Source organism: Drosophila teissieri, chromosome 2R, assembly GCF_016746235.2.
Source record: "Drosophila teissieri strain GT53w chromosome 2R, Prin_Dtei_1.1, whole genome shotgun sequence".
Classification (NCBI taxonomy): domain Eukaryota; kingdom Metazoa; phylum Arthropoda; class Insecta; order Diptera; family Drosophilidae; genus Drosophila; species Drosophila teissieri.
This window is the reverse complement of record NC_053030.1, coordinates 15,930,018-15,941,915: the sequence shown is the minus strand read 5'-3', so window position 1 is coordinate 15,941,915 and position 11,898 is coordinate 15,930,018. Positions and strand designations below refer to the sequence as shown.

Sequence of the window (11,898 nt, the reverse complement as noted above, 5' to 3'; positions counted from 1 at the left end):
TCGCACACACAGGGCGCACACAAACACACACTCACACACGCACACACACACGCACACACTGAGATATCTAGATGGGACTGGTAAACCCTAAAAACTTACCGTGCGGGCAAAATGAGGGCGTCGAATTCCGTGTTGAGATGCCGCCGTATTATGTTCTTCGAGGGGGGAATGCCCAAGGCGGTGGCCATGGTGTCGCCAGAGAAGGATGGCTCCAGCACCACAAGGCCGCCATGAACGCCGCTATCTGCAGGTGGGGGTCAACAGGGAATGAGAGTGGGTGGATTTAAGTATTAGTGTGGGTCAGAGGAGCCCTCCTGATTGCTGCACTGAATGGCATAATCAAAGGGCCATCGATATGGCACACGCACCCTTCAGATTGTCCGCGTACTCGCCCAGGTCGATGGATCGCACCCAGCGGATGAAGCGCTGGTTCGTCCACACAATGGGGTCCGTGTCCACCGTCTCGGATTGCACCCGGCGCATGGCCAGCGTTTGTCGGTCGTACTTGACGATGCGCAACACGTGGATGCCTGCAAAGGGAGGGGAAATGGGAGTGGCATTTAATAAGGCTAAAATGTTTGGCCAGAAGGATAACCAGTTATTAAAGAAGCTTCAGTTTGTAACTCCATGAGACACCTCACAATCTTACCGTGCACAATGCTGGCCTGGTGGAACTTCCGCGTGACGCCCAGGAACTTCTCCAGCTCCTTCTTGGAGAGCGTGTCCAGCATGCGAGCATCGACCAGGGACTGCACAAAGGGCTCCGCGTACTGGGGCAGCCCGATGTCCGGCAGCCACTCGGTGGCCACCCAGGTGTGGCCCAGCTGCGTGATCAGCGGATAGCGCACCATCTCCGGACGCCGCTGCTCCTCGATGGCCAGCCGCAGTTTCTTGCGGTGCATCGGATGGGCCAGGCCCAGGCCCGCCTCCAGCTCCACGTCGTTCAGCTCCAGCAGCACCTTGCCGCTCTTCACGTTCTCGGCGCACCTGGCGCTGTACTGGGGCATGCCCAGGGCCACCTCCAGCCAGGCGAGCACCTGGGTGGCCCGCCAGCGGTCGATGGGCAGCTGGGAGGCCTCGCGCAGCAGACGCAGCTTCTCGGCGTAGCCCTCCTCCGTCAGCGGATTCCACGAGTAGTCGGCATCTGAACGGATCTGATTAGATATATACTTTATAAAAGTATATACACACTCACATTCAGTCACTCCATCGGCGGATAGCGCCTTGTTTTTATTCCTGGAGCGGGCGAACACTCGCGATATACTTCCCCAGGTGCCGCCGCGTCCATTGCGAGCACCGAGTGGTCCACTTTTGCTGGCGTTGGCGAACTTCCGGCTGATGGCGCCATTACCCGGTCCCTCTGGGTCCACCGGGGAGCCTAGCTGTTCCACGGATCTATTGCAATGTTTAAAAAGGTTTAGGAAGCGCATGTAATATGCAATGCAAATGAATACACCATTTCTGTTTTATGTTTCTAACTAACAATTATGCTAAATAGAAATTTATCAATGTTGAAGTTTTGGAAATCCCTAAATGCACATGAGAGCTTGAGCAAAAATTATAATAGGCGTGTAATGTAATTTTAGCTGCCATTTATCAATTTGTTTAGTTTCTGCATTTGCTGTCGACATGTAATTAATTAAAGCCGTGAACGCGCAGATTAAAGTGAACACGTCATGTTAAATATTTGTAAACTTGTAATAAATTTGATAGCCATGCAAATAACGTATTTCATTAAACACTGTCCACTGACAATGTTTCCATTTGAATAAATTCATAATTTATTAGATATGATTTTTTTCCCATACCTTGAGTAGGCCGCCGAATTGAGAGGCGACAATGTGGGGCTGCGTTCCTTGGGTGTGCCGACTGAAACGAAGACCTGACCTTAGAGGATTTCAATGAGGAACAGGGGTATATCTTACATTGGTACATGTTCTGGCTGGACACGAGGGAGATGCTGTCCGGATCGACGGTGATGCAGGGTCCGTTGTCGCAGGTGCCATCGCTGAAGTTCAGTTCTCCGCCCGTGCTCTCCCGGTCGCTGCTGTTCCTCAGTCCCGAGTCATTGGAGCAGGAGTTGCGATCGCCCGCCGTGGCGCCGGATCCGCCGCTTAAGCTGCCGCTGAAGGCGGACAGCGAGTTGCCACGCCCACTGTCCTCAGTGGTGCCGCGCATGCCCGCCAAACCGCCGCCCATTCCCGATGCGGCGGCCAGCTGACTGAGCATGCCCGAGGCCGCCGACGGCGGCGTGAGTGGGGCAAAGGAGTGCAGACTCTCCTGATCCGACAGGCAGCCGGTCAACTGGCGGCGTGCCTCCTGCAGCTGCTCCTGCAGCCGCTGCAGCTGCAGATCCCGGGCCGACAGCTGTTGGGCCAGGGCCAGCGAACGCTCCGCTTCGTCGCGTGCCTGCTTGAGCAGCTGGAAGCGCTCGCGATCCCGATCGCCGGAGATCTTGGCGTTCGTGGTCTCCGTCTCCCGCACCCGCTCCTGGTAGTTGCGTATGAAGTCGCGCAGCTCCTGCTCCTTCTCCTGCAGCGAGGCGCACAGCTGCTTCACCTGGCCCAGCAGATCGGACTTGTCCGTTCGCAGCTTCTTCCGCTCCAGCCGCATGGTCAGCAGCTGGTTCTTCACCGACCTGAGCTCCGACTCCAGGCGCTCGATGCGCTCCTTGGCAGCCGGAGCTCCTTCGCCGGCCGAGACGGCTTCCATTTCGGGTGCGGTGTCCACGCCACCCACTGCGCCATCTGTGGACAGCTCGAGGAGGCGTCTCAGGCGAAGCAGCTCGGCATTGAGACGATCGTTCTCCTCGCGCAGCTTCATGGTGGCCTCTGCAAAATGGGGATCTCTTTAGTTTGGTGAAAGAACTAGAACCTAGTTTTTAGCTACAGCTACCAGGCTGCGGAGAAGCGGTGATCGTGGCAGGAATGCAAGCCAGGTTTACAAGCTCATATCTCCAAGCAAATCAAAGCATTATTGTGATTACACACCGCCGCTGAAAACTGAAGCTGCTCTTGCTCAAAAATGCAGAGGAAACAGGTCGAGGTATTATTGGTGGGATTTCCAAACAACTCGTGTTTTTACAAGTGCTTTTAACAAAGATATTTTTAAGCAGTTTGCAATTGTTTGGCTTGTTTAACTCTTAAGTGTCGAGAACACCTATTTATCTTGCAGATACACCTACTTTGGGTAGCATTTGTGTAGCAACTACTGACTTGCATGCCTGCCAATCGATACTCTACTCATAATTGGCAATAATGTCATCCTCTAGCCGCCCACTACCACTTCCGATTCCCGAGAATTTTGTACACACTCTTCCCCCGCCCAGATTTCTTAGCAATGAAATAATATTAAGTGGAACTGAAGAAACTGAGCACAACTATGGACAAGCAGCTGGTGCCAGAGTACTGGCATTTAATATGCAAAACGAGAACTGAGCACGGAGAACTGAGCACTGAAAACGCATTCAAAGTTTTGCAGGCGAACTAAAATGCAGTGCAATTATAACTTAACCAGGCCAGGGCAATGAATCGGCAGGCACTAAGCGGATGAATGGGGATCAAGTGCAACTACTTTATGGATGGAACAAGTGGGTGTGCTGGGTGTGCTGGGTATGCTGGGGATGCGGGTTAATTGTGATTGCTGCTGCTTCAATTAAAAATACAGAGCGGAAATTGAGATGAAAGCGAAAGGGTGGGCGGGGAGAATAGATTGATCGACTTACCTGGACGGGGAGCGGAATGCAGGCGCTGGAACCTTGACTCGTCGTTGCGATTTCCATCGCAGGACTCGAGGAGGAGCAAGGCCGCCGACGCGGCGGACGTGGGCGAGTGCGGGGCACCCAGGGCCAGCGATGGATTCGGGCTCAGATTCAGATTCACATTCAGATTCGGGGCCAGGTCCTGATCCGGCTCCGATAGGTTGGCATTTCGCTTGTCGACTGAATTCGGCATTGTTCAGATACAGATACAGATACACAGATATAGATGACTTTTCGGGGGGACTTGGGGCTTGGGGTGTGTGTTTTTGGGGTGTTTGGGGGCAGGCAAACATAATTGGGTTGACCCAATAAGTAGTTCCAAATAAAACAAACAAACAGCAATGGCAAACAACGTCCACAACAGCAATAACAAGTATAACAAGTACAAGAACAATGCCAACAAACGGGGATAATGGTAATGGGGCAGGTGGGTATGCATGAGTGGTTCGATGATGGTACGGACTGACGGTACTATATATGTATATAGTAGGCATTATCCGCCCAGTTGGACGGGGAAGGGGGAGAGGAGGGGTCGTGCGGGGTTCGAAATTAGATTTTGTCTGATCGAAAGCGGACAAATAGGATTGAAAAGTAAATAAACAACAATTATTGCAGTCGAACATGGAAATGAATTAATATTGCTTGTCGGCACATTAATCTAGATGCAAACGAGTCAGCAAGTGATGGCGATAACAACAATGCGTTCAGAGCAACTCTTTTACGAGTTGCACATTGCGATTATCTAGTTATTCCCCCAGCCACAATTCGAAAGCCCAGGTCACAAACTCATCCATGTGAATGACTGATGATGAACCCAAATTGATTGCGCACACACATGCATACAGCCAGGATAATCGTTATTCACATACAAATCCCACTACAGCGGATAGGCATTATGCCATTTTTTCCAGCTTGTTTGCTTATTGATTGTCAACACGGATTTATTTTATGGCCAAGGATTTTAAATGAAAATTTAATTAGCACTTAATGCGCGGCATGAAATCATTAAAAAAGGCAACAAAAATGCACGTTTCAATTGAGGTCAAAACGGAATGAATGCACTGTGTTTACCAAATAAAAAACTACCAAATTGAAGAGTTAACTTTTATTCCCAAGTCCCAAAACTAAAGTGGCTTCAGCCCAACCCGCTCCCCGTTCAATTTTCAGCGTTTAAGTTTCGAAAGCCCAACTCGACCGCAACCACTTTGGGATCCAGCGCCTTTTTCACCTTCTCCGAAATGACCCCGTCTATCTGCTTCGTTGACTTTTCAACTGCAGCACTAAAAGCGATGGGTCAGAGCTCCTGGACGACCAGATGGGCTGATGGGTGAGATGGCCAGATGGATGAGATGGGCAAATGGGGGAGATGGTGCTTGTATCTCCGACGAACGGACGAAGGCCATTACCATCCATTTGTCAGATTTTTGAAGTGTGCATCACTTTGCCATTCTGATATAATCTGATGCGTTGGCCCAGCCAACAGAGCGAGAGCAAAAAAGGCACTCTATGCCCGTGCCACATCCCTGGCTGCAATACCTAAGCCACCACCACTGCATCCTCGTCCTGCGGTCCTAGTTGTGTTGTTCTGCTGCGGCTTGTGGCTTGTGTCTCCTACCTCTGGTTGCCACTGGTAGCTTGCAACCACAGGACAACATTTAATTTGTTGCCAAATACTTTAGCAATGGCAGTGAAACAAAACAAATGCGATGTCATATTTTACGCAGCCGGCAGATGGAATTAAATCAGCGTGCAGGTTGAAAGGATTCAATCAGGAGCGCTGATTTAATTCCTTTCTGGCCGCTACGCATTTGGCATTCTCACAGTGGCCAGCATTTGTTCATTCATGCCGCAAAGATCCTTGCCCCATGCCCCTCCACCCCTCCTTTCCCCCGGAGCTTCTCCTTTCTTTGCCCGCAGCAATCTGCTGATTGCTCCCCCTGCTCTCACCCCCCCGCGCTGCACGTTTACACATTACAAATGCATTTGCATACACTGAGCGCCAAATCAAATCCACACACTGTAACTAAATTTAAGTTCAACAATTTAAAACGAAAAGGTATTAAGTCCTATCATAAAGAAAATGCTGCATTAGATCTATATAAGTCATTACCATCCATAAAGGAACTATCCTATATTTCATTTCAGCTACGATTTCTCCCCGTGTACACATACACCCCTGCAACTGAAGCCCCCCTTTCCCCCGCACACTTACCGGCATTGAGTGCACTGCCGCTGGAGGGGGCGTTGTGGGCGGGGCCGGCTGCCTGTGCCAAGTGACCAGCGGCAATTAAATTCGAGTTATTCGCATGGATCATGGCTGTGCCGGTGTTGCAAGTGCTGCTGCTGCCGTTGCTGTTGCTGTTGCTGTTGCAGTGGCTGCTGCCGATGCCATTCGGCAATTGCTGCTGATGCTGCTGCTGGTGCTGCTGTTGCTGCTGAGGCACTCCTCCTGCGGCTTCTGCTGACTTGCCAGGATACGCAGGACTCCTGTGCTGGTGGTGCTGTAACTGCTGCTGGAGCGGCTGATTATCAGCGGTCATGGGTGGGGTGAGGGTCTGGTTGCTGCCATTCGAACTGGACGGCGACGAGCTGCTCTCGTTGCTGGGCGTGAGGTCGCGCTTGGAGGAGGCCAGGACCAAAGGTGATGGCTTGGCTGGTGCACCTCCGCCACCACCGGAGCCTGTTGCTCCTGCTGCTCCTGTTGCTCCTGCTGCTCCCGAGGATGTCGATGCCGTCACCGAGCTGTCCAGCGATAGGAGCGGTCTTATGGGCTTGTTGTTGTTCACGGATGCGGCTTTCTCCTTCAGTCCCGTCGTCACCGAGGTGTCCAGGGATTTGGCTACTTTCTGCAAGGGGTTTAAAGCATTTCAACACATGCTTAATTACTCAAAATAATCAGATTCTAAGTGGGAAAACATTTGCTAAGAGAGAAGAGAAAATCGTGTGCTTATGCCAAGTCCACTTTGCAAAATCCTTTCATAATTTATTTGATTCTTTGAGAGATGCATTTAATCTTATTTCATTGAAGAATAGTGTTTATTATTAAAATAACAATTATTCTGCTAAAGCTTTTGTTTTGAGCTTAAGCTTCTGATTAGATTAAAAGGCATTTCTACGTTATTTGAAGCATATTTGAGTAGATCCGAATAAATATGAATAAATTTGTGAAATTCGATTTTGCAAAAGCGGCAAGAAGATGCTTAAGAAATGTAGCCTAGCAATAGCAAGAATCAGATAGCACGGGAAGATAGCTAAAGAGAAGTCTACTATGCATATACAATACAGAGCCCGAAGTTGTCAACGAGTCGGTGGGGGATGCAGAATGGGTAATTTTGGGTCGAGATTTCAATTGGTTTGTGATCGAGAGCACTGGAGCGAGATGAAGTGGTGCGCCAAAAAAGAGGGGAGTTGGGTGGGTAAGAGTGGATGCCGTGGCATGCAGGCTGTTCCCAAGCAAATGAATGTGGCCCAATTAGGTGAAACATCAAGTGAATTTCTTGTTTGGTGGTGCGGGTGGTTGGTTGGATTTGAAAAATCTGCTATCTAGGATGGCTAGCAGGGGAGCGAGGGAGCGAGGAGAGCGAGGAGAGCGAGGAGAGCGAGGGGGTGGTGCATTCGGATTGTACTTACGGATTCGCCCAGCTTGTGCAGCGAGGCGTTTATGCGGTCCGGATTGCGCGGCGGGGGCTCTGGTGGCTCGGAGGCTGCCATCGTGGGTCCGGCAGCTAGACCGTTGATTTGCATGCTAACCACCACCAACGCAAGCACCTATCGCACACACACTCACAAACACTCTGGCTATAGCACACACACACACACCAACCCACTGGCCAAAAAGAGGGGGCGTGCGCGTGGGCGGGAAGGACGTTGTGGGGCTTTCTTCTGGGCGCCTCAACTGCCACCACTCTGAACTAAGCGACTCTCAAACATTCTGACCTATGCCTACACAGAGAAAAAGGTAAACAGAGTTAGTTGCAATTCACTCGGCATTCAAACTACAATCTCTCAGCTGGTCACAGTGAATTTGAAATTATTTTTAAAGGTGCATAAAAGTAGGCAGCTATATATTTAATGCTACTTCCCTCTTTTCTCTACTTTTAATCACCATTTTAAATTATTGGAAACTCAACATTACTTGTCACATTTCTAAGGAAATGATTTCTGCAGCACAACTGAATATTTTATCTAGGCTAATGTTGGTGATATTGGTTTCTCTGGCTTGAGTCCTAAAAACGCCGGACAATACGTACTCTAAGCTGGCTGTCCCTTTAACTTCCTCGCCGTTCAATCTGCCAATCTGCCATTCAATTACGAGTTGTCCTGCAAGTAAAGAGAAATGGAAGTTTGTATCAGTCAACGCGTTGTGGATGTGCAGCGATTTCCGTTGGCAGCTCAACTAATTTGGGTCTGCCCACAAAATGGCCATAAAAACCGAGTACTGAGTCGGTCGGGCTTAGCTGTTTCAATGTAGGCCAACACCAGCCATAAACCTCCATTGCCACTGCTTTTTTCCACCGCCATTGCATGCCAACGCTCAGTTCGCAGTTCGCAGTTTGCAGTTCACAGTTCGCAGTTTGCAGTTTGCAGTTCACAGTAGTTCTCCTGCCCCAGTTGTCACTGCAGGCAGCTGTTCCTAAGGAAAAAGTTAAATTACAGGGCTCAGGCTCGCAACTCGGAGTGGATTCTCAGTGGGGCGGAGTGACAGCTGTTAACTGGGCATGAAGCATGCGACACAGGGCGCCAAACAACCCCACAAGGTACTCGTAACTTCAACTGGTTGAGAAGCAAAGGTGACATGACATGCACTTTTGCAGTTTGACCAACAAATAAACCAGCACAGCAAAGGGTCATAGTGTCGAAATCATGTCGAAAAAAAAGAAAAAAATCATAAAAATTCACAGAGCTAACAGGAGGGTGCTAGAAAAGAACTGGAGATCGGAAATTACTTATAGACACATATAAATAAAATGCTGCACAAGATAAAATAATACTAGTATCGCTTGTCATATGTAATGTTTGCTATATGATCCTTTGGTTTCCCCCAAAAACAAGCCCCTTTCCACGCAAATACTTTAAGTTTAATCCGCTTTAAGACCACTACGACAAAGGATGACCAGCAAAATATGTTGCGGTCATGTTTTGGCTTTATGTTTTTTCTCGCCATCCCCCGGAAAACCCATGATCCGAATGGATGCTTGGGGTCGAGCGATAGAGACCCTCTGCACATGTGAATGTTTACGAATATACATATGTATATACATACTTATATGTACGTTGGGCTTGGGCCAACAGAAGCGACCGACGCCACAGTTAAAGCCGATTGCCGAGCACCTTGACGACGAAACCACAAACATTTATATTAAAGCAGCAAAGCCAGGTGGTAAAACAAGGGGGCGGACAGGCGGCTTGAGGGGGCGTGGCAGGCAGCCACACTAATGTGGTGTGGGCCACACTAGTAGCACAAACTTTAATCATAATAATAACAAGCAACTTTTGCGTTACATCCGTGCCACGAACACAGATGAAGTTGGCCAAAGTTGCCCCGTTGTTGGCGCACTGAATAGGTATTTATGTTGCACACTGACAGCACAGGCCGCAGATAGATGAGGTCCTCCTGGCTGGGGGGCAAAACCCAAAGGGGTCTACGGCATATACATGTACTGCTAACATGCTTTTTAAACTGTCTGTGTTCAAATTTCACTGCTTTTTCGGATGAAAACCTATTGCTGCCCGTTGCTATGGGCTTGTTGCTGGATTATGCCGACAGAGAGGTAATTAAAATGTTCGTGATTTCTTCTTATGTACTTACTAAAGTTCCAATATAAATCACTTCGTACTTGCAATGTGCAGTTTTCTGCTTAAATAGTTGTATTTTGAAATCTTTTATAAAGCCCCCAGTTAGCTTTTAAATTTATGTACATTAGTATATTTTCCCAAATTATGAGCAATCTCAACCAATCGGCCTTCTACGTGCACCTGGAGGATCCTGTGAGGAGTGCCCCTCCCAGTGGACTGCACCGCAAGTACCGCCCACTTGCGCCACGCCCCCAGGAGGAGCGTCTGGAGGAGGCGGCGGAGCGACGCAGTTGGCTGGGCGAGCAAAAGGTGGAGCAGCTCTCCGTGCGGCTGGCGCGAGTGGCGCTGATCACGGATCGCCACCAGCGGCAAACCACCCAAAGTTGGCTGGACTCCCGGGATCGCATCACTCGCGACATGGACGAGCATGTGCGCCAGCGGACGGCCCAGATCTCGCAGCGTCTGAGGAACCTCAGCGATCACAACCTCAAGGTTCAGGTGCGCAAGGATGAGGCCAAGCAGGAGAAGCTCCTCCGGAAACTCACCCATCTCTACGAGGCACAGAACGCCAGCACTATTTCGCGATTTTGGGGCAAAATTCAGAAGTAGGCTATGAATATCATCGCAGTTCTTAAAATTGGAAATGGAAACGAGTTCAAAGAAGTTCAGAAGGCATAATAAAATAGAATATCACAGAAAACAGACTTTTTCCTTTGTGTATGGAAGACACCATTTTCCGCTTAGAAAGTTTTGCCTGTCGCAGCGCGCTTGTCGAACTTCCACTTCTCGAGCAAGTCTGCCATCGACATAGTTGCAGAAAATCGCTTGTCAACTTTCCAACATGCCCATGATGCGTTTTTATAGTTAACTTTTAGGGCTTTAAGTTTGTCCAGGTTGTCCGGCAATTTGCATTGGAATGAAGGCAGAAAGTTGAGTACGGAAAATTAGTTACAATTTGTGTCGAAGCAGAACAAATTAGCCGCCGCCCCGGGGACTTTCTACTCGTCAAGTAGAAAGTGGGTGGCGAATTGAAAGGATTTTCATAGAGTTTGCTCCCCTCTCCCTGCTCCCACCCGCTTCTGCTGCTTTCCGAAAGCCAGATCCCGATTATGTGCACTCAACTGCAAGTCAGCAGGAGCGTGTGTACATACATATATTTGTTTGGCTACACACACATCACGAGTCAAAGGAGCGTGTTGCCGGTGGCCAACTAAGTGCTTTCCCTTTGTCCAGGAGCATCTTGCTTCCAGTTAGCAGCACCCAGCATCCAGCACCCATCATCCAGCTCCCTGCATCCTCCAACTTGAAGTTCAGGCTGAGCACTTGACCTGTTTTCGCCCAACTTATTTGATTTGTGGCCTGCTGGTGACGCTCCTTATGCAGTTGCCTTCGCATTCAATTAAGCTCTTGGGCTTTCAATGTGTGTGCCTCTGTGTGTGCCTCAGTGTGTGTCTCTGTGTGTGTTTGGGGGCAGGCGATTGCCCTGAGAAGTATGCTTCATAAATTGGTTTTTATTGGGGTCCCATGTGTGTGTGTGTGCGTATGTGAGCGTCTGTGGCTTTCGTTCTTAAAACTGGATGAAAAATATTTGAAATTTATTGCCATTGCCTCTGATTCAATACACACATTTATTAATTTATCATTCTATGAAACCCGGAGCTCAGTATCTAAATAAATCACAGGCTTGAGATGAAAAGGATTTAAATGAATTTGCCGTGTACAAATGGCCAATAAGTTTTGGCATATCGATTGAGAATCGGCCTACAAAGTGCATGCAAATTAATTCCATATTTGTGCTGAGCCAAATCATTTGAAGCGACTTGATTGCACAAACCACAGACCAACGAGCACGCCCCAAAGTGCCATAATGTCCATGTCCACCCCAGGGCGCCACAACTCGATGACAATTGACATTGGCAGTGATAGTGACAGAGACAGTGACAGTGACAGTGGCGACCGGGAGAAATTCAATGAAAATTAATAAGTTGAATTAACAGATTTACGCCACGGGCAGCCATCGAAATCCAATCCGCCGCACACGCCAAGTCGCCAAGTGGGGAATTTAATGGCTCAGTGCCCTGCCAAATGAGTGACTGGTCATCCTGTCCATCCCGTCCATCCCGTCCATCCCGACATCCATCATTAAGGTCCTGTCCATCTGAACTCGACTGTCTGAGCTGGCTCAGCTGGCTGAGCTCGGATGCCGTCTGCTAGCCAGCTTTCAATTCGATTACCTGCAAGCGAACACTTCACTTCCGAAAGGCTAACTTCATTGCCCTGCATATCCTGCTGTGTGACTCATAACCTGATGACTAACCCAGCTAGCCACTTAAGGGGAATGT

General features: G+C 49.2%; 2 protein-coding genes across 7 annotated transcripts in view; one reads left to right on the top strand and one right to left on the bottom strand.

Annotated features, from left to right (window-relative positions):
- The window catches only part of LOC122613240 (kazrin), a 38,262-nt gene that overhangs the window by 5,313 nt on the left and 21,051 nt on the right, over positions 1–11,898 (bottom strand). For 4 of the 6 annotated variants that reach the window (XM_043787324.1, XM_043787326.1, XM_043787330.1 and 1 more), the window contains exons 2-11: positions 8,011–8,080; positions 7,391–7,702; positions 5,973–6,606; positions 3,725–3,940; positions 1,926–2,831; positions 1,809–1,869; positions 1,196–1,395; positions 650–1,144; positions 369–530; positions 100–244 (exon numbers count right to left, since the gene is read on the bottom strand). In XM_043787324.1, the coding sequence (XP_043643259.1) occupies positions 100–244; positions 369–530; positions 650–1,144; positions 1,196–1,395; positions 1,809–1,869; positions 1,926–2,831; positions 3,725–3,940; positions 5,973–6,606; positions 7,391–7,504 (2,933 nt within the window). In that variant the 5' untranslated portion in view covers positions 7,505–7,702; positions 8,011–8,080. The remainder of the gene's footprint in view (positions 1–99; positions 245–368; positions 531–649; positions 1,145–1,195; positions 1,396–1,808; positions 1,870–1,925; positions 2,832–3,724; positions 3,941–5,972; positions 6,607–7,390; positions 7,703–8,010; positions 8,081–11,898) is intronic. The other 2 variants (XM_043787327.1, XM_043787328.1) reach the window with 1 other exon arrangement.
- LOC122613241 lies at positions 9,679–10,256 on the top strand. The gene has a single exon (XM_043787331.1). It carries the CDS (start codon positions 9,701–9,703, stop codon positions 10,163–10,165), a length of 465 nt encoding a protein of 154 aa, XP_043643266.1. The 5' UTR covers positions 9,679–9,700; the 3' UTR covers positions 10,166–10,256.

What these genes read in the sequence shown, in the direction of transcription:
- LOC122613241 (XM_043787331.1), top strand. Translation starts at nt 9,701, where the DNA reads ATGAGCAATCTCAACCAATCGGCCTTCTACGTGCACCTGGAGGATCCT.